The sequence below is a fragment of the Stenella coeruleoalba genome, assembly GCF_951394435.1.
Source record: "Stenella coeruleoalba genome assembly, chromosome: 11".
NCBI lineage: Eukaryota > Metazoa > Chordata > Mammalia > Artiodactyla > Delphinidae > Stenella > Stenella coeruleoalba.
Genome location: NC_137157.1, coordinates 76706867 through 76730104, shown reverse-complemented (window position 1 = coordinate 76730104; position 23238 = coordinate 76706867). Strand labels below are relative to the sequence as shown.

Below are 23238 nucleotides of genomic sequence, written 5' to 3'. Positions count from 1 at the left end.
ATTATGACAAGCTGTACTTAGACTCCAGGCCATACTTAAAATTTCAGACAGAAATATCATTTCTCAATCCTTTTTACAGAGAATAGAAAGATCCAGAGAAGACTGTTCACCTTACTATGATCTCAAAGCCAGTGATCACAGTTAAGCCTGCTTTAAAACAAAGCAGAGGGTGACTTTTTGCCTTCTGCTGCTCTAAAGAAAAATAATCATATACTGTAGAGCATCAAGGGACCTATTCAATTTTATTATATCCAATACTGAAATACCAACCATAGATTGTAAATCTAATAACCAGAATTACCGTTCAAAGAGACGAGCTACAATGTGTAATGCCCACTTCTTACACTTCCACCAGACTAATTCTGGTCTATCATCCTCGTCAATCTGCAGAGTCTCCTAGGAGGACAAAAACACCCAGATAAAATTCCCACATAATGAAAAGGTTTGTGTGACTAACAAAGGCAGAATAAATATTGATACAAATTAAGTAAAATTAAATGTGAATTCAGACTGCCAAACAAATGCAAATTCTTACTTTATAGATTGCTAGGTAGGAATTAAACAAGCAAAGCAAATTTCAACCAACCAGTGCTGTTGTTTTATCTTCTATCATTAAAAGGCCCAAATAAGTAGAAAAGAAAACACAAAACACCATATCCCTCAAGGAAACTCTCTGAGATGCCAGAAAATTTCTATATCTTGATCTGGGTGATAGTAACACAAGCGTATGTTTGTCAGAATTCACTGAACTGTTCACTAAGTTCTGCGCATTTATGTGTATAAACTAAACCTCAACATCATTTGTCCCAAGATATGGGCAAAGGAAGGAATACTGCACATTTGGAGACAAGCTCAAAATTTTAAACATTTGATATATTTTAATTTAGTTAATTTGATTATTTGAGTTAATCTGATAGATGAAATATAGTATCACTGTAACTACAGATAAAAATGAGACACCATCTTTCACCTATCAAACCGGCAAACTTAGAATTTAACAAAACAGACATTCTCAGTCACTGCTTATTAAAGTATAAGCCAGTGCACTGTTTCTGGAAAGCCATTTGCAAGGTCTGTCAAAGTCTTGCACAGGGAATTATAGCTATTACATTCTAATAATTTTTAATGGAGTATAACCTATAAAAATACTGAATCACTACGCTGTACATCTGAAACTAATATTGTATATCTATACTTCAATTAATTGATTAACTAATTAATTAAAGATCTGTCAAAGCCTTAAACACTGCTAAGAGGTTATCCAAACAAAATAATCATGTATGTGCATAAAAATTTAACTACATCCTTATAGTTAAAACACTAAAAAACTAAAACAACCTAAATATCTAGCAAATGAAGCATTCAACAAAAATGACACAATGTAAAAAACTTCATAATCATACAAAATATTTACAATAGATTTTAAGTGAAAAATGAACTTCAAAACTACCTATCTATACCATTTTTACAAATATAAAATATGATTGCTCCTCCTAACAAATTTCATTAATGCTCCTTTTTCTGTATACCCTTTTAAATTACTTTTTAATAAGATTTTGTCAGCATACCCTTTTTAATCACTTCTTCCTATAAAGATTCTGTAATATTTTTTGTAGAAAGAAAAAAAATATGGTTGTATATAAATGTAGAGAAGAAAAGACAAGAGGAATAAATACCAAGTTTTAAAAATGGTTATTTTTAGTAGGATTAGTTATTATTTTATTAATTTTATCTGAACTTTCTAAAAATGAGTATGTATCATTAATTACTTTTATTACAGTAGTAATTTTTTTTTTTCTAAATAGCAGGCTGGTATAATAAATCAATCTACCACAAATAACCCAAACCCAAGTTTTCCCCATTCTTCTTAGGAACAGAAGCCCTTTCTTACAGGTGGAACAGTCCTGTCAATAATAGTTCGGAAGATCTCCATCCACGCTGTCATGGTTTGGTTATTCACCAGCTGAAGAGGCAATGCATACTGAAAACAAAGGACAACAACATCAGACAATAATTCCTCCCCTCTAAAAAATCAGCAATTTATCTATATTGAAAGGTTGAAATATATGAAATGGTTAACACCTGACCGTGAAATTAGTAATTTCAGGTGGTTCAACCTAAAATTTAACTTAAAACAGCTCTATAAACATATGTATGTAAATTAAATTTTTTAAATCTAGAAAATATACATGCCATGAATTATTTCTCTAGGCTTTTTTTTTTTTTTGGCCGCACTGTGCAGCACAAGGGGTCTTAGTTCCTTGACCAGGGATCGAACCTGTGCCCCCTGTATTCAGAGTGTGGAGCCTTAACCACTGGACTGCCATGGAAGTCCCTAAGCTACTTTTTTAAGTAAAAAATTATAATAATACAATAAGGCATCATTTGTTCAACATGAGATTCTAGATAAGTGATTTTTTACCATTTACCCCTTTGTGTGTCAAACTTTTCATTTTTCCAGCTTTACTGAGATATAATTGATATATAATACTATGTATGTTTAAGGTATAGAACAAGACGATTTGATACACATATACATTATGAAATTACTATCACAATAAGGTTAGTCAATACTTCCATTACCTCATAAAATTATCTTTTTATTTCTGAAGTATACTTCATTTAAAATATTATATTAGTTTCGGGCATATGAGTGATTCAGCATTTTTATAGACTATACTCCATTCAAAGTTATTACAAAATAATGGCTATATTTCCCTGTGCTGTACAATACATACTTGTTACTTATTTATTTTATACATAGTAGTTAGTGTCTCCTAATCCCATACCCCTATCTCAACCCTCCCCACCTGCCTCTCCTCACTGTTAACCATTAGTTTGTTCTCTATAACTATAAATCTGTTTCTGTTTTGTTATATACATTCGTTTATTTTTTTAGATTGCACATATAAGTGATAAGAGTATTTGTCTTTCTTTGTCTGACTTATTTCACTAAGTCCATCCACATTGTTGCAAATGGCAGAATTTCATTCTTTTTTATGGCTGAGTAATATTCCATTGTGTATATGTAGATACACACACCACCTCTTTATCTATTCATCTATCAATGGACACTTAGGTTGCTCCCTTATTTTGTCTACTGTAAATAATACCACTATGAACACTGGGGTGCATGTATCTTTTCAAATTAGTGTTTTCATTTTTTTCCAGATATACACCCAGCAGGAGAATTGCTAGATCATGTGGTGGTTCTGTTTTTAGTTTTTTCAGGAACCTCCATACTGCTTTCCATAATGGCTGTACCAATTTACATTCCCACCAACATGTACAAGGATTCCCTTTTCTCCACATCCTTGCCAACATTTGTTATTTGTAGACTTTTTGATGATAGCTATTCTGACCAGTATGAGGTGGTATCCAGTGGTTTTGATTTGCATTTCTCTGATAATTAGTGATGTTCAGCATCTTTTCATGTGCCTGTTGGCCGCCTGTATGTCTTCTTTGGATAAATGTCTATTCAATTCTCCTGCCCATTTTTTAATTGGGTTGTTTTTTTGATATTGAGTTGTATGAGCTGTTTATATATTTTGGATATTAACCCCTTATTAGTCATATCCTTTGCAAATATTTTCTCCCATTTAGTAGGTTGTCTTTTTCGTTTTGTCAATGATTTCCTCTGCTGTGCAAAAGCTTTTAAGTTTAATTAGGTCCCACTTGTTTATTTCTGCTTTTATTTCCTTGCCTTAGGAGACAGATCAAAACACAATTGCTATGATTTATGTCAAAGAGTTTTCTCCCTATTTTCTCTTCTAGGAGTTTTATGGTTTCCAAGTCTTAATCCATTTTCAGTTTATTTTTGTATATGGTGTGAGGAAATGTTCTAATCTCATTCACTTACATGTAGCTGTCCAGTTTTCCCAGCACCACTTACTGAAGAGCCTGTCTTTTCTCCATTGTATATTCTTGCCTCCTTTGTCATGGATTAATTGACCATAGGTGTGTGGGTGTATTTCTGAGCTCTCTGTTCCGTTCCATTGATCTATATGCTTGTTTTTGTGCCAGTACCATGCTGTTTTGATTATTGTGTCTCTGTAGTACAGTCTGAAGTCAGGGAGCATGATACCTCCAGGTTTGTTCTTTTTTCTCAAGATTGCTTTGGGAAATCAGGGTCTTTTGTAAATTATTTGTTCTAGTTCTATGAAAAATGTCATCAGTATTTTGATAGAGATTGCATTAAATCTATAGATTGCTTTAGGTAGTATGAACATTTTTACAATATTAATTATTCCAATCCAAGAACACAGAATATCTTTCCATTTCTTTGTATTGTTTTTAATTTCCTTCATCAATGTTTTATAGTTTTCAGAGTATAGGTTTTTTACCTCCTTGGTTAAGTTTATTCCTAGGTATTTTACTCTTTTTGATGCAATTGTAAATAGGGGTGTTTCCTTAATTTCTCCTCCCATAATTATCTTTTTTTGTGGTGGAAACTCATTTTAATGACTTTAATGAAAATCTTTACATCATGAAACATCCAAGAAACATTTTTTCAATTACTTTCCTCTACACTGTGGCATGAAATCACAGTCCACTGTATTACAGTGTGCAACCCCACCCCTACTACACCTTGAGCTACAGGAGATAAGGCATAGCACCTCTGCATCCATGCAGTCCAAAACCTACTACACACTAAGGACATAATGTTAAGTAAAGCTCACAGTCTAGTTGGGGGGGGTGAGGGGGAACACATTTAAACAAGGAATTACAATATGGTATGATAAATAGTACAGATAAAAGCAGTATAATGTTGATAAGGGCACCCGTGAGGACCACCTAATGCAGCCTGCTACTATCAGAGACAACTTCCTGGAAGAAGTGATATGCAAGCCAAGACCTGGAGGAGCACAAATTGACCAGGGCATAAAGGGAAAGGAGAATGCTCCAGGCAGAAACACAGTGCCTTAAAGGCTCAGAAGTGACAGAGGACATGACCTGCTCCTGAAGCTGAAAGAATTTCCATATGGCTGGAGTGCAAAGAATAAAGCTAAGTATGGTATAAGATGAGGCAAGAGATGAAGGGTTTTATAGGCCATGGGAAAAAGTTAACACTTTGTTCTAAATGCAGTGGGGAGTCAGTTGGCTTTACGATGGGGAACATAGGAGGAGCAGGCTAAGGGCTGGGGGAAAGTAACAATGAGTTCACTTCTGGACAAACGAGTTCTGAAATATGTATGGAATATTCAACAGTCCTGTACACAATATTTAATAAATGCTTAGACAAAATCAATTTCATTGCGTCATACTTTCTAAAACATAAATTTTTCTGCCTCATCCCAAATTGTTAGACAATCACTTTTTACTTCCATAAACACTGTAACTGTGCCTCCTAAAGCCTTCTAAATTTTTGCTTCCAGGATTTCCCACTAAAGAATATTACTGTATTAGCACATAATAGATTACTAAAATGGTTTAAAATGATGAGGGTTTTTTTCTGGTTTTTTAGGTTTTTAGCACATACATGTTGAGAAAAAAATTTTAGATTTCTGTTCTCTTAGCAAACCAAGTAGAAGTAGAGGTTTTAAGAACACTATTTCGTCAGCCTCTGTCTCACTTACTGATTCCTGGCTATGCTTCTCCCAATGGGTAAAGGGAAGTCTGGCTCCGAATAAATGGGATATTACTATATCTAATGGCAAAACATCTCACTGAATAAAAAATATTTGCCAAAAAGTGATTCTCCTGAGGAAGATTTCTGAACAGAAAAACAAAAACAAAAGCACCATACATCTTCCTACCTTATTACTTTTAAAAAAAGAAAAAAGAGGATGAAGGAATGTTTTCCTAGTAGTCTAGTTTCTTCTCTTTTCTCAGATGTGCCTCCTTTCCCTTTCTCTCTCCCCCAAAAAAGGCTAAGCTGAAAAACAAGGAAAATCTGCCTTGGACTATCTCTATTAAAAGTTTAAAAGATGAGGCTAAAAATATAAATCTTTATTCAAGTGAAATATTCTAGAACAGTATGAAAATACTTAAGTCAGAGAGAAGCCAAGAACAAAACCAAACTATCTTGGCTCTCCAGCCTGATGAAACTACCCTCTTGCCGTGACTAATTTAACTAGAAAGCATGAAATAAAGCCTTAATCCATTCAACATCAAACAGTTTAAACAGACAACAATTATTCTTCTCCACCCAGATTGAAATAACTTACCCAAGTCTTTTGAGGATTAAATTTTAAATATTTTTTTATTTAAAACATTCCATATTAATGTTCTTTATAGCTTTCAGGTAAGAAAAAGGAAGTATTTTAAATGAAGGTAAATGAGGCACTCAATCTTGTTTGTTAGCTTTAAATGGGTCAAATGCAAAGAAACTACCATCAATATGATTTCCCAATTAAAAAAAGGAACTCTCAGGGCTTCCCTGGTGGCGCAGTGGTTGAGAGTCCGCCTGCCGATGCAGGGGACACGGGTTCGTGCCCCGGTCCGGGAAGATCCCACATGCCGCGGAGCGGCTGTGTCCGTGAGCCATGGCTGCTGAGCCTGCACGTCAGGAGCCTGTGCTCCGCAACGGGAGTGGCCACAACAGTGAGAAGCCCACGTACCGCAAAAAAAAAAAAAAAAAAAGGAACTCTCTTCTTTTCCTTCCTCTTCTCCTATAATCATAACTAATCTACAGGCAGAATGCTATGGACAGATTAGTCAAATTATCAGGTTTCAGGGAAGTTAACTACCTTGTTTCTTCCATACCCAGACTTCAGACACTGGGGGTGAAAGGCATATGGACACTGAATCTCAGCTCTGCCGCTCAGATAACCTTGGACAATTAAGTTGACCTCTCAAAGTCTGTTCTCTCATAAGGATTTTTTTAAAGAAATACATGTGAGAATATACAATATGTAATTTTTAACAATAACTGACACTTACTGAGCACTTTCTATGTATCAGGCAGAAATACAGTATTTGTCTTCTGCTATAGAAACTTACCTGCACAAGTGCATAAAAGATTTTCAGGATCTGCTTCTGTATTAATACAGAATAATGTGAGGAATCAGAAAGGAGCTGCATGATTTGTTGCTGAATACGAGGCAGAAATATTTGCATTGCTGCTATAAGAGGTTCTCTTTCCTCTGCTTTCTTATATCTACATGAGCAAAGACAAAAAGAGAGAACAATAATTTCTCCCCCCCCACAAAAGAGCTATAAACAATGAATGAAAAATAATATTTTTAAACTATATAAAGCTGTAACATTCCAAACACTAGCTTACATTTTCTGTTTGGATTGCTAGAATAAACTTGAAAGGAACTTTGAAAAAGCATATCCCTGTTTTAGGCAGAATACCTAAAATCTTTCTAGAAAGATTTAGACTAGTTCAAAAAAATCCAAGACAGTTTTGCAACTTTCCTACATGAATTTTTCTAGTACTTAAATTAATTTTCACATACCACAATTCTTGCTATAAAATACAAGTTGATAAACAGTTCAAATAGACATTCCTATTATATAACAAATGATGTGGTGGAAAAACATTTGTCCATCTACCACCCTACTTTGAGAAGTTAAAACAGTTTACAAATTTAGGTGCTCTTAGGTCATTTTAACAGGTATAAATCTAAAATATACTCTAAAAATCATTTTAGAAGGAAGACTACAGGACTTTGCATGCAGAAGCAGCAATCCCCTTAGAAGCTAGAAAGCAATGCTATTAAATGTGACACTAGTCCCACACCTCCCAAGCAACTTTTATAGAAAAGAAAGTCACTAGCAAAGAAACTTGAACATTTTCTACCTTGCATCCAAAAAGGTAAATGTTTGGTTTACTTAATGATGTGCTTACTTAAATATAAATGTTAAGGTACCTCTCCATCAAAATTTCCAAGGAAAACTGTTAATAAATGGTCCTCTGAAACTAACAAATAAGTTTGAGAAGCACTAACTTAGAGATTAGTACATTAGCAGATTAAAGATTCTTTGAAAAACTGTAGTAAATAAACATGTTTAACTGTGTTTAATCCAACATTTCCCAATCTAACCTGATTCTGTAGAACACCCATAGCAGACCCCTCTATGCAATGTAATTCTCCTAAGTAACAGGAGGCTGGTATCTTCAGCCAATAGAAATCAACTTACTCATATGTCTTCACCAGTTGATACAGACATAATAAACTGCCAAGCCAGCTTCCACTGCTCTGTGATTGCAAGTAATAGTCTATCTTGTCGACTACCGCTGGCCAGTGACCAGGGAAATCGTATTTAATGATGGCACGGAGACACATTGTTAACTGGACTCTATAAAGTGGGGGGAAAAAAGTCCAAAATCTAAGTAGTTATAAATATCAGGCTTCAAAGACCTCTAATATTGTACATAAAAACACTCTGATTCCTATTTACTTACATTATATAGATATTTATCTGGGGTGGAGGGAAAAAGAGCAGTCCTATAAAGAAAAACCTATAAAGTCCTATAAAGAATTTAAAAATAAATTCCGGGACTTCCCTGGTGGTCCAGTGGTTAAGACTTCACCTTCCAGTGCAGGGGTTGTGGGTTTGATCCCTGGTCGGGGAGCTAAGATCCCACATGCCCTGTGGCCAAAACACCAAAACGTAAAACAGAGGCAATACTGTAGCAAATTCAGTAAAGACTTTAAAAATGGTCCACACCATAAAAAAAAAAAAAACTTAAAATAAATTCATAAAAAATTTTCCAAGAAAAAGACAATGAATGCAGCCCAGCTCTGTAAAATTTCCCAGCTTGTTATATTTTGTATTTTGGTTATTATATCCTAATGGGGAGACAAAACCAAAAAAGTATTTTATCATTTCAACTGGACAAACTTAGCCTAAAAATGGTCAAAGTAAGTAAAATGGAGGCCTACATTACAGTGGGAAACATCTCTGTGAGCCAAAGCCTGGAACCATTCATCATCTGTTCCCAGTCACACAGTATTTTGCACCTATCACAGCTTCCTGAGATCCTAATTTTTGTATGAAGTAACAAGCATTAGCTGGTAATTCCTGAAGAGGAATGCTAAGAACTATTTCCAAAGAAACAAAGAAAAAAGCAACAGGAAAGACATTAAAAAAAGAAGAAGAAACCTCTTTAATGAAACTGCAAAGTGAAGCTATGAAAGATGTGATCTCATAACACTTAGGTCAGTAATCACTTCCTCAATTGGATACAACTATAATTGGTATTGAAAAGAAAGTGAGGCGAAAAAAATTTCTCTTCTACCAACTATTAGTATGTCCTTACATGGTCACTTGCAAATGGATGGAGAGTGAATCTAGCTAAATTAGGATTCCACAGTGCCAAGAAAAAGATATGTGTTCAGTTCAACAGCCAATAACTTGATCTCACTGAAATGAAACAAACAAATAATGCCTTTTCCTTGCAAAGGATCTTTTCCAAATATAATTGCAAAAGATCCTTTGCAATACTCTTAAATAAACTTTGAGAATATTTCTTTAAGAGTAGTTACAGGGCTTCCCTGGTGGCGCAGTGGTTAAGAGTCTGCCTGCCAATGCAGGGGACGCAGGTTCGTGCCCCAGTCCGGGAAGATCCCACATGCCGCGGAGCGGCTGGGCCCGTGAGCCATGGCCGCTGAGCCTGCGCGTCTGGAGCCTGTGCTCCGCAACGAGAGAGGCCACAACAGTGAGAGGCCCGCGCACCAAAAAGAAAAAAAGAGTAGTTACAGTTAAGCCTTCAGGACATAAAAGAAGCAAAGCCACAAAGAACTGTCTCATAATAAAGATAAAGATAACCTCTTGTGCCACCAGCAGCTGTTCTAAACAACAAATAGGTCATATTTGTATTCAATAAAACTGAAACTTTTCATTTTTTTAATTTCATCTTCAGGTTGACCCTCTTTTTTTTTTTTTTTTTTTTTTTTGCAGTACGCGGGCCTCTCAGTTGTGGCCTCTCCCATTGCGGAGCACAGGCTCTGGACGCGCAGGCTCAGCGGCCATGGCTCACGGGCCCAGCCACTCCGCGGCATGTGGGATCTTCCCGGACCGGGGCACGAACCCGTGTCCCCTGCATCGGCAGGCGGACTCTCAACCACTGCGCCACCAGGGAAGCCCCTAGGTTGACCCTCTTAATTCTTTCTCAATTCCAAGCCAAGCAAAGGATGTTTATGAACAGCCATCCTTTCATATATTAAAGTGTAGAAGCATTGCTTGCAAGATTCAGAGAGATTTGAAAATGTAAAGATTTTGACAAGAAATGGACACATGATGGTACCACAGGGAAGCCAGTGCCAGATGGCATTTGGGCAACCAATGAGAATGATGATTTTCTTTCATCAATACCCCTATTTTCTCTTCTTACCCAAACAACTGCACAAAGAGGTGTTCAATGTTTGTCCACCTTCCTCACTGTTATCCTCACACTTTCTTCCCTTTCTTCTGCTTATGCCAATGTACATTATACACTCAGGGATAGGTTACATCTAATCTCTTGAAGTTAAGTGATTTCATTCCCCTACCTGAATTTCATCTATTTCCCTCCCACATTTTCAAAAGCAACCTAATCACTTGCTCATGGTGAAAAGAATTTGTTTCTCCTCTTTTAAGATTGCATAATTTTTTTGACCTACACCTCTGCTATCCACTAAGGGCAGGTACCAGCTACATGCACACACCATAATTTAATCAAAATTAAATTAAAAATTCGGTTCCTCAGTTACACTAGCCACATTTCAAGTACTCAGTTGGCTTCTATGCCACATGGCTAAATATCAGACAGTGTGGATATAAAACATTTCCATCACTGCAGAAAGTTCTATTGGACAGTGCTGCTTTATAGCATCTAATCTAAATTTGAAAAACCAGAGACAATTCTTCTAGTTTATATTTTCTCTATCCTGTCTTCTTCAAAGGAAAAGAAGCTCAGTTCATAAAAACAAACAAAAAGATAGGTAAAGTGTTACAAAAACTGGTAGGTTAAAACCCCCAGAAGTCAATTACCATGTATCAGGGAAAAGAAAAGCAGATAGTAAAAAGTCAAGAGCTCATAACTAAGAACATAGGTTATTCACAGGATCTATACAACAATTTTCGTTAGATTTTTGCCTCCACTCTTTTTGTGACAACTTATAGAAACTAAATATTTTTTCCAAAATATTTTGAGGCAAAGAATTACAAATGCAGAAACAAATAACTAAAACTGTATTCTTTGAGTGCCCATCTTCATTTATCTCTTTTAAAAAACAAACTTGAGGCTGATGATTAAATCCAACCTCCCCCATTCATATATTTTGGGCTTCCTACTAAGCATATAGAAACAGTATAATGTACCTCACTAAATCTGGAGACCGAATTATTCCTTCCACAATATTATCACGTATTTGCTGGCGATCGTTTTCATGAATGTTAAATGGAAATATTGCTTCTCCTGGTGGAGGTTCTCGGTCCGGCCAGTACTGGGTCACCATGTTCTTCAAGTAAATGGCAGCTAAGTCAGAGAAAAAAAAATGCTGAAGTAGCAGTATCAAAAAGATGGCTTTCATTCAGCTTTACAGAGCATGAAAGGCTAAACCCTTCAATGCTAAACATGATACCCAGCAAAAATGGAAAATCTTACAGTTATAAATAGCCAAGTGGGGAAGGGAAAATGGATAAGAATTGAAAGTTTCTCTTTAGCTAGTAAAGCAAGTCTAAGCAGAAAACATCTCATTAAATCAAGCTTCCAGAGTTTACATGACAGAAAAATGATCCAGGAACTCAAGTATGCATCCTTAGACTAAACACAAGATGGTCTAAATGAAACTCTACTAAGTACTTTGAGACCATAAGAGTCATACTGTTCATAATGCCTCATACTGAACTGACAACACATGAAATTCTACAGTCCTTCATGGAGATTGCTTTTTTTGTTGTTTTTTTTTCACTGGCTATTATCCCACACTACTATTTTGAAATACCTATAGTATTGGTAATTTTTATCTAACCCTTTTGAAATATTTGCCACTTGTAAATATAACAATAAAGAAAAGGACATCAGCTTTCAAATATTTTTGAAAAATCTCAGGAAATTTCTTACCTGTTTATTTCTATCAAAACACATAATTAATGATTCTGTTCCTATTCTTTTTAATCATCAACATTTAACAAAAGACTTCTAAAAGAAGCTAACATACTGCTACAGAATTTTGATAGGGGGTGTTAAGTTTTCTAACCATCCCAGCTGAGCACTGAATGTAAATTAATACTTACTTATAGTGTCATATTCTTACATATACATAATATATATGAATAAAGAAAGGTGATCTGCAAAGCATTATAACTTTCTTCCCTTAAGTTTCTCCTCTCCCTTCTCCCCTCCACCCAATCCTCCCTTCATCTCAATTTTAACATAAACTAAATTGGCTCATAAAAGCATTATACCACAGAGAATAAACCAATATGTTCTACATTGGCTGTAATACAACAGAAACCCAATGAAATTATAAACCTGACATCCTACAAGGTCTTCTTTCATTAGTTTTGATTCAACACAGGTCTGAAAAAGACAATTTCACCTAGGATTTCCATTTTTTAGGATAAAAACAAAAATTATTTGAGAGAGTGAAAGGGAGGGAGGGAGGGAGGGAGAGAGGGAGGGAGGGAGAGAGAAAATGTGTCTATATGTGACAGAGTTTGGGTTTTTGTCTTTTTTTAATTCAGACCACACAGTCTCTGGACTAAGTACCATCGTTTATCCCAGTATATTTATTTTTTAATATTATAGTCATCAGCAATAAAAATACATAAACTGTTGAAAAAAATGAATAAATGATCTAAGAATATGGTCCAACCTGTCAGCAGTTCAGACTGATTTCATGAGATTAATCTTTGCAAAAAGAAAAATCAAAAAATCAATATATTATACACACCGTTTTAATCCCTATAGAACTAGTCTTGAAAATAAAAAACAACTTTCAGACAGCAAAGATACAGACATGGTAAAATCATGGACTTACTCATAATTCAGTCATTAAATGCTATTAATTTTATAACTAAAAAATATTTTTATTATGGGACACCACAAGAGATGGCCTATATAAAAGGCACACTGACAAATTTGTATATGTTGGAATAAATCTGCAATTAGTTAAAATAAAATTGAACTTAATGAATAATTTGAAAAGAGAATATTAATTACTCTCATGGATAATCATGGATTACTAAAGATAATGAAGGAAATATACCAAAAATAACTGAAACTGTACCAGTAATCTAAAAATCTCCCTTTAATCATTTAATTCAAGTATCTAACATCTGCCAGAGCTAAGAAAATACAAATATCTTAATTCATTCATGAAGAAATTAAGTATTAAAATTTGCTTTTCTGCAGAATCCACTCACAATTTCAAGCATCTTAAGTTTGAAATTAGTTTTAAAACATACAAACGCTTCTCCCCTTCTCAAACACAATAAATCATCACACACACTCTATCCTCTGGACCCAGAGCCACCACTACACAGATCAACTGGGTTCCATAACCTCAAAGGGGAAAGGATGCCATTAAACTCTGTGAAGCAGAATGCTGTGCTTTTCTAAGTTGATGTTTTTAAGCTTTTCCATTTTTCATAGTAATTTGGTAGCCCCTCTCTCCTTCTCTCCCTTGTTATTACTTTAATCTGTTAAAGGCTAGGAAATAAAGTAACAAAGTGTATATATTATATATCTGAAACAAGATTAAATAGATTCTGAGTATCCTACAAATAAGACACATTAGTTTTAACAGAAGAGCTTCTTGAAGTGCTTCTGGACTGATCAGAGGCAACTTTCTGCTTATTTCTAGGTTTTGTATTCTGGAACACTGAGGTTAACCTTAATAATGCTATTAAGCTTACCAATCAAAAGGAAAACAGTGGAGCAAACATCCAAATTTATTTTGTTTGGCTTGCCAATATCAACATATTACATTTATTTCCTATTTCTTCACAGTAAGGTAATAAAGGACATTCACTAATGAGCTTGCTTGATAATAGCAAGAATATTTTAGAATTTCCCACAAACAAAATAATCAAGCACTGAATATTTTGCAGAACTAAGTATTTCCACTTAATATTAGCATAATTTTTTATACAGGCTGATATTTTTTAATCAAAGATCATATCATTCTTCTTTAAATGTCATACTAAAATGATAAATTATCTGTCTGGGTGTCACCATCAGATTCTTGGAGCTTTTGTATTTTAATAACAGATTAAATAGAACAGAAAATTTATTAATGGCACTTAAATTTAGATGATAATGTAGAAGTCTGCACAGTATATTTCAGACTGTCTAATAAAATGGATGCTCTGAAGTAGAAAGTTGTCCTAATAAATTAGGACATGATCAACCACCAAGACAAACCCTGTCATGTGGCTAACAGATTTGAAATCTACATAAACTATGAAGAAAAAAATTGCCTTTAAATGCTATTTACATTTTATATCAAAACTTAATTACCTAAGTTATCAAGATTTAAAGTTGTATACAGTTGGTGAGGACATGGGGAACCCAGCATTCTAATGCACTGTTGATAGAAAAAGCAAGTAAATGCAACTTGGTGATAAGATTCAAAATTCTAAATGTTAATATTGTTAATATCATTGACCTAGTACTTCCATTTGTTAAAATTTATTCTGTGAAACTATCCACACGAGCATCCAGAGATATGTGTCCAAGGATGTTCATTTCAGCATTGCCTCTATCAAAAACCACAAAAAAGGGGCTTCCCTGGTGGCGCAGTGGTTGAGAGTCCGCCTGCCGATGCAGAGGACACAGGTTTGTGCCCCGGTCCGGGAAGATCCCACATGCCGCAGAGCGGCTGGGCCCGTGAGCCATGGCCGCTGAGTCTGCGCGTCCGGAGCCTGTGCTCCACAACAGGAGAGACCACACAGTGAGAGGCCCGCGTACCAAAAAAAAAAAAAACCCACAAAAAGGGACAATAAAGGAAATGTCCACTAATATCAGATTGCTTAAATAAACTATGGCAGTTCTAATTCAACGAAATATTGAATAACTGTTACAAAGAATGAAGTATATGTACTGACATGGAATGATGCCCCAAGGGTATTAGGTTAAATGAAAAAAAAGGAAACTATAAAATAGCATGTGTAATACAAACAGATTTTTGTTACTTTTTAAAACCAACCTATCTACAGAAAAAAAAGAATTAGAGAACCATGCACCAAAGTTGACGGTAGGTATCTTTGGGGGTGGGATTAAGAGGAATCTAATAATATAAACTGTATTTTTGTAATGTTTATATGTCATATAAAGAAGACATATTAATTTAATAAATTGCTTTAACATCTTTAAAAATGTTTCTACAAAGCTTTATGGGAAATTCACAATAGCCCTATAAACACTTAGGTTATTAAAATAGGTTTCACTTAGCAAAATGTGGTTTCAAAACAGCCCTATTTTATAAAACAAAGATTAAATTGAGAATTGTGGTTTCAAAAAACTTACATAGAAGTGTTATAAACCTTATTAAAATAAAAAATAATTCCACCGTGAATGTTTTTCCATAGGTTTTTCTTAACCACAAATGGATCATTTAGAAAATCATATTTTTCCAAAACTTAATGATCCCTACATTTTTATTCTGTTATGTTCAAGTAAAACTAAATACTTTTATCAGTATGTATAGTATAATCCCATTTCTATATTGTTCATCTATCCTTCTACCTGAACACATGCAAAGACTAACGTTCACCCAATGTTAATGATGGTCATTTCTGAGTGATCAATGTCAGGTAATTTTTTTCTACATTTTTGTTTCTATTTTTCTATATTGCCTAAATTATTTATTAGTACATATCACTTACATAATTCTTTAAGTCTCTTCAATTACATATTTTTAAATTAGGTATTATCATTTTACCCCTTTTATCATGAAATTATTCTCTTTCCAGGACTCATTACACTCTAAGACTTTCTCCATTTTTTAACCTTCTGGGTTCTAACTACCAGTTCATTAAAAAAGCAAAAAGAAGAATAATACACATCAGGGAACTACCCTAAGATCCCACAGACTCAAAAGTAAGTTTCATGTTTATAACAAAAGTCCTGCTCCCCAGTCATGTGGTTAAGAACACCTGTGCAAACCTTATCTCCATGATCTGATGCATGAATGGAACCACATTAATATATACAAATTCATGGTCTTAATCTATGGGCCCAAAGGCAAGGCCACCAGGAATCATTAAAAATTAGGGAGATAAAGCTATTAAAACTGGGAAAGCTAAGAGGGAAAAATGGCAAGGTTACAGAGAAAAGGAACTGTAGCTAGAAGCTAGAAGGGAGAAGAGGAAAGAAAAAGCTATGGTAGATTTAAGAGCTCAGTATGGACCTCTAAATTTCCAGGGAAAAAGAGAGTGAGATTTTAAGCCATTAGAAATACTTCATGTGTGTTTCCTATGTTTTCAAAGAAAGCAGATATTTAGAAATGAAATAAAACACTAGTCCTACTTTTACGCATAAATAAACTTATAAAGGATTAAAAAAAAACAACTCACCTGCCTGGCGTACTGGGAATTCCACATGGTCAGAGACTATAATCCGAAGTAAACTGGGGGCAAAATTGATAATCTTGTAAGACTGAAATTACAAAGAAATATTTTATAAAAAAATAGGGCAATATAAATGAATAACTGTTAGCACTCTGTTTCTGAATACATTACTGTCCAAATAAAAGAAAAACTTTTACAGTGAGAGAAACTCTCCAAAGCCAAATGAAGATTACTAAAATACTCCAAGTCAGAAAAATTTACTTAGAATAAATTGATGAATAAATGAGTAAGAACAATTTTATGTTTTTTGGACATATATTGTCAAAATGCTCTCCGGAAAGGGTGCAGGAATTTACACTCCCAAGAGTAGAATATGTGTGTTTATATATCTAATATATCATTCTTTCAAAACTTTTAAACCTTATTCATATTTTAAATTACATTTATTCTAGCTTGAATTTTTTTTCCTGTTTGTTGGCTATTTGTTTTCTTCTACAAATTCCTTTATCCCCTCACCCTTCTGTAAATGGAATATTTGTTTTATTCTTAATAAATTCTAGGAGCTATTTTATGAATTTAATCTCAAATTTTTATTTGACTTATACATTGCAAGTGTTTGTTTCCAGCTTATTTGTGCTTCAATTTTGTTTACGGTATTTTTGACAAACAGGAAAACATGGGCTACAGAAAACAAGAGATCCAACACAGAAAATGGACAATGGCTGTGCATGAGCTATAGAGAGGAACCAGTCCAGACTGGAACAGTGTGCTTCACAAGACAGTGTTGAGAGCTGTCGTCACCAGCTGCTCTCTGTTGCCAGAGCATCTTTTTTTTTTTTTTATCTGTTCAACAAATTTTATTGAGTACTGATTATGTTCTAGCCATCTTTTTTGTTTGTTTTTACATCTTTATTGGAGTATAATTGCTTTACAATGATGTGTTAGTTTCTGCTTTATAACAAAGTGAATCAGTTATACATATATATATGTTCCCATATCTCTTCCCTGCCAGAGCAGCTTTTAAATTTAACAATGCCCAAGTGAGCCTGTGCTGATGAACTGCCTGCTGCCTGGGCCATTTCTCCCCATAGACATGTTCTATTTTGACCTATTCCTGAGTTTGGCCATGGTAACTTTAGAAGCAAAAAAAAAAAAAAAAGAGAGAGCAGCCTATTCCTTCTGATCATATACCCTCCAGATGTCTAGTACCTGGACCTAGTACCTGTCTAGTACAGGCCTGCCACATTCCCAGAGCTTACACTTGGCCTTGCCGACTGACATTCCCAGAAAAGACTCATACTCAGTGAGGCTAAAGCCAGACCATGACGCAGAGTCTTTTCTGCTTACCTCCTCCCAGGAGCCTGGATCTATGGTGCATCCCTTTCAGTACACCACTAGGTTTATGCATACCACTCCATTTTTTAAATTTATCACCTTTCCTATTATATGTAATAGCATTTATTAAGATAAATGTTCAGGGACTTCCCTGGTGGCACAGTGGTTAAGACTCCACGCTCCTAATGCAGGGGGCCGGGGTTCGATCCCTGGTCAGAGAATTAGATCCCACACGCATGTCGCAACTAAGAGTTCACATGCCACAACTAAGGAGCCTGTGTGCCGCAACTAAGGAGCCCGCCTGCCACACCTAAGACCCGGTGCAACCAAATAAATACATATGGAAAAAAAAAAAGATAAATGACCAAAAGTTTGGAGAAAACTGGCATCTTTAAAACATTGCTTCTTTCCATCCAGGAACATTATGCTTTCCAAGTCTTTCCATATCCTTCAGTAAAATTTTAAATTATCTTATAATTGCTCTTCCTTTCATCCTGTATAAACCTCAAAATCTTAAATCTGTTGTATATAAAGTAAATTGAAACCACCAGAAATTTAAAGTAGTTTTTAAGAAAACAGATTTCTTTTAATAGCAGTTTACAGGAGTCAAAATTAAAACAGATTTAGCTCAGTCTCACCTTCTACATTTATATTCTTGTAAAATAACTCACGTTTATAACTTTTGAGATACTGTAAGATCCTGTAGTGAATCAATGATTGAAACATATATATTGTTTAGTTCTAATCTACATAGTTTACTTATTATACATAAGTACAAAATAACCTTTACACTTAGATTAATACTACTTATTTGGAAGTAGTTATAGTGGAGACTTTATTTCAACACTGTTGCCACTGTACACATTTTGGAACTCCTCTTTTTACAACTGTTTGACATTTCACAGAACTTCTGCAACTTTTTGTCTTCTTTCAGCCTTGATTCAATCAACATTAATCTGACCAGCTAAAACATTCAGTGGTAAATTCAGATATATTCTCATACTACTTTCCTTACAAATATTTATCCAATTTTCTACCCTGGGCTTCAAGTTTCTAAAAGATAATAATAATACTATCTCTCAATGATTTCTTGAGGATTTTGGTTCATACCTGTGAAGTTTTCTGAAAATAAAGCTTTCTTGCTTAGCTAAATTCTGCATTTTATGAGAATTCATTTAAAGCAAAACCTGATGTTTTCCCACTCTGCCTCATTGCTCCCTCAACATTAACTTTTCCAGTCCTCCAACACACCAAGTTGAAGGCCTTTACTGAATTTGCTCTTCCCTTTCTTCCTCTCCCAGTTCATCTGGTTCACTTCTTCACAATATCTAGGTCTCTGCTCAATGCCATTCTTCAGAGACTGATCACCCTACTTATACATTCCAACACTCTCTCTAGGGCTTTACTCTCTATAGCACTTATAACCTAAAATTGTATTATTTACTTTTCTGTACCCCCACTAGAAGGTAAGGTCCATGAGAGCAGAGTCTTGTAGTAGTGCCTGCAAATAACCCGATAAATATGTTATTCACAGAAGCAAACTCTCTTAAAGGGCAATAAAAATGATACATACAGATGCATGGAAAAGGAGAGATTCCAAAGTGTGGCAATGAAAGTAAATATCTTGATTTCCCTTTTGAGGCCATGATTTATTAAAAGAAGACATCTTTCTGGATGAGTTACTGGAAAAAGATATCTACCCATTCCTACTTCCCTATGCTGCTGCTAAAGGGACTGCTGGGTTTAAAGACAATGATGAATGTGTACAGGATCCATTCTTAATATCCTTCAATAAAACTGAAAACACATTTTTCCAGAGAAACAATATTGGATATAGCAGTCAAGGAGCCAGTCACTGGTAACAGAAAGATGTTGGCTACAGAAAAATATAGTTCCAAATAAGAATTTATCCTTTGGGGCTTCCCTGGTGGCGCAGTGGTTGAGAGTCCGCCTGCTGATGCAGCGGACACGGGTTAGTGCCCCGGTCCGGGAAGATCCCACATGCCGCGGAGCACCTGGGCCCGTGAGCCATGGCCGCTGAGCCTGCGCGTCCGGAGCCTGTGCTCCCGCAACGGTAGAGGCCACAGCAGTGAGAGGCCCGCGTACCGAAAAAAAAAAAAATCTAGGTGCAAAAGAATTTATCCTTTGGAACACAGGCCATTATGTTTTGAAACTGCTTACTCTTCTAAATGGCAACTGACAAATCAATCAGTACACTATAGAAACTGCCCCTATTTCCTATGCAGAGAATATTTATCGTGGGGGGACCTAGACTAAAATATTAAATGAGCTGGACCGTAATCATTTATGGTAGATTACCCACCTGTTTATTCAACAAAAAAGGAGGTTACAGTGGTGGTAAAGGATAAACATACAAAATCCGACATTAAAACCATGTTTTATTAAAAGGTTATATGACATTATACTTTGGTCTTCTACTTACAATTCAAAAAAATACTTAGAGCATATTACAATCCAAAGCATTATACTAAATATAAATGCTAAATGAGTGACATAGCAATAAGCTACTTTTAGAAGTTGCAGAGGAAATTGTGGTCTGTGATTAGTTGGGTGGATATGGGGCAGGGCAGAGTGAGGTTGGAATGGATTTGGATTGAAATACCACGAAGAAAAGGGTAGAATTGGATCCTAAATGTCTCTTGCAGTTCTGTAGGCTTTCCTACCTACCTTTTCCACTTCTATAAATTCAACTGCACTTATATACTGATGACTCAGAAACAAAGCAAGGGTAGGCTAACAGAGGCAGGGTAGTACAACATGATAGCAAAGACATAATCCCTGTCAACACTATCAGTATAACATCTGGCCTCATTGTGAAGAGAAAGAGGCTAACTCGCCTGTTCATACTGGTAGATTGCAAGTTCAGCTCTTGCTTTGTTCCTCCTAACCAATGCCTGGATTACTACTCTTCTAGCCAAGCAACATATAGTACTTTTACCCTGCAAAGCCTGGGACAGGTACTGACTTTAATTTTCCCCTATTCTGAGTGAGAATCCTTTTCTCTTTGAAGCACCAATGCATTCTCTTTGGGCTTCAGTTCAACTCAACCTTCCCTCCAGAGTCAGTGTTTTCACTCTCCCTCTTATCTCTTGGAAATCCTGGATTCACACTTACTCCACCCAGATTTCCCATTAAAATAATCCCTGTCAGAGATTCACAATGGATATTTGCACTTTAAAGTCAACTCCAACCAGGGAAAACCTAAGTGAACTCCTACAGAAACATTTACTTAGGACAGTCGTTCTCACACTTTAGGAAGCACAGAATCACCTAGCTAGCTAATTAAAACATAACTGGGCCCCATCCCCAGAGTTTCTAATTCTTTAAGTCTAGAGTGAAGCCCCATAATTTGCATTTCTAACAAGTTCCCAAACGATGTTCATGTTGCTCATCCTGAGCAACACTTTGAGAACCACTAATTTAGGTATATTCTTTTACATTTTAAGGATTACTGCAACCTCAGACAGCTGTCAATCTATCCCGGGGGTGGACCTTAATTCGTACTTTTTAGTGAGAGGTCTCTGATTCATTCTTACAGGTGAGGAGTAAAATACAAGCTAGAGTTTGGGATCATTAAATTTGGAAATGTCGGTAGTATCGCTGGAACATGGTCAAGGCTAGTTAGTAAGAATAGAGAATGGGGAATGAAAGAAAGTCTCACACATTTTACCGTTTATAAGAAGTCCCTACACTTACTACTCGGCGAGTCTTTCGCAAAGCACTAACACCATAAAAATTGCCTGTTCTTCCCAGAGCACTCTCCCGACAGCATTTCTCCAACGCTCCAACAAAACTCTGCCAATCAGTGTCTAAACGGTCCTGCCAACCCCACAGAAGCAGGCGATGGGCAGGGTTTCCCACAGCAACACCTAAAAAGAGCTGGGTGTGCAGAAAAGCTGAACTCAGATTTGAATTTTAAGTGAATTTTCCCACCAAGTCAGCGTACTTAAGGAAAAGAAATCACATCCCGAAAACACTAGCAAAGCTTGCTAAAGCTTCTTTTTGCGGACCAGGCAGGCTGAACAAACTGCACTGGGGAAGGAAAACGACATGAAAAGATGCAAAGGTGGCCAACAGGTGCGTGAGCCGTTGAGAAAAGATCCGGAGAGTGCGGCGCCACTGGACCCCGGGGCGGGGGCTGGGGCGAGGGTGGAACCGGCCGAAAGACGCGTCGGGGTCTGGGGCCCGGGGCCCGGGTGGGGGTGGAGATCAGGGGCGCCGAGGAGGGAGAGTCCGGCGAGCCGGCGGGGGGCGCCGCAGGCCTGCTCCTTACCTGGTTGAGTTCATTCTCAGCTGCAATCCGCAGCTTCGGGTCGATGGTGCCTTTCAGCGCCTGGATGATCCGGTTGAGGTCCATCTCCCCGGGCGGGGGCTCGGGGGCCCCCGGGCCAGTAGGCCAGACTGCAGCTTTAGTTTTTCTTTTGACCCTCTCAGCCTCCTCCTCCGCGACCCTTGCACTACCTCACTCCCCACCCCCCGCCACCGTCGCCACCTGCAGCCACTTGCTGCGCCACTCTGACTCCGCGCCCCCTGTCCTCCCTTTCTACCCCCAACAACTCGCTCTCCATTCACCCTTTTACGACAGCCGGTGGGAGGCGGGAGAAGTAAGAAGAGGAAGCGGCGCCTCCTTTACGGCGGCCTCTTCCCCCCGGGCGTGATGCTATGGCCGCCCCCGCTGGCGGCCACCATGCTGCTGTACGGAAAGTAGTCTCGGCTTCTTTCCCGGAGGGAAACCGGTTTCACTGGCTCCGGTAGGCGACAGTCTTGCTACCATACGGAAAAGAGCCTACCGCCTCTTCGGAGATCCGGAAACGAGCTAGCTAGGTCTCTTTACAGCTACATCCAAATTAAGCATATATGGATGGCGTGGCACTTTTTGTTAGTCTGAGCACTCTTTGGGCATTACAACTGAGCCTGTTTCAGGGCAGACTTGTTGGGACCTTGAGATCATCTAGCCCACAGAAGAACAAGGCTCCCTCAGTCTGTGGGAGCCATCATTCATTCATTCACTCATTCATTCACTGAACGGGTTTTTTTTTGTTTTTTCTTATTTATTTATTTTTGGCTGCGTTGGGTGGGCTCTCGGCACGCGGGCTCTAGAGCTTAGGCTCATTAGTTGTGGCGCTGGGGGCTTAGTTGCTCCATGGCCTGTGGGATCCTCCCGGACCAGGGCTCGAACCTGTGTCCCCTGCACTGGCAGGCGGATTCTTAACGACTGCACCGCCAGGGAAGTCCCTCACTGAACGTTTTTTAAACATGAATTTTGGGGCCAGAGTACTACGATACTTAGGCACCACATTATAACAAAATGAATTCAATGCAGGTTACTATGAAGGAACTTACAATGTGATAGAAGAGACAAATGTAAACAGAAAAAATATACTTAGAAAGTAACTGTTCCAGATCAGAGAAACTAACTCTATGCCTGAGGGT

At 36.9% G+C, this 23238-nt stretch overlaps 1 protein-coding gene across 1 annotated transcript in view; it reads right to left on the bottom strand.

The window, feature by feature from the left end:
• IPO8 (importin 8) overlaps positions 1 to 22263 on the bottom strand; it is a 70540-nt gene extending 48277 nt beyond the window's left edge. The window contains exons 1-7 of the mRNA XM_079936644.1: positions 22079 to 22263; positions 16456 to 16537; positions 11254 to 11410; positions 8089 to 8247; positions 6943 to 7099; positions 1892 to 1981; positions 302 to 396 (exon numbers count right to left, since the gene is read on the bottom strand). Coding sequence (XP_079792770.1) covers positions 302 to 396; positions 1892 to 1981; positions 6943 to 7099; positions 8089 to 8247; positions 11254 to 11410; positions 16456 to 16537; positions 22079 to 22162 — 824 coding nt within the window. The 5' untranslated portion in view covers positions 22163 to 22263. The remainder of the gene's footprint in view (positions 1 to 301; positions 397 to 1891; positions 1982 to 6942; positions 7100 to 8088; positions 8248 to 11253; positions 11411 to 16455; positions 16538 to 22078) is intronic.
• Positions 22264 to 23238: the final 975 nt, after the last annotated feature.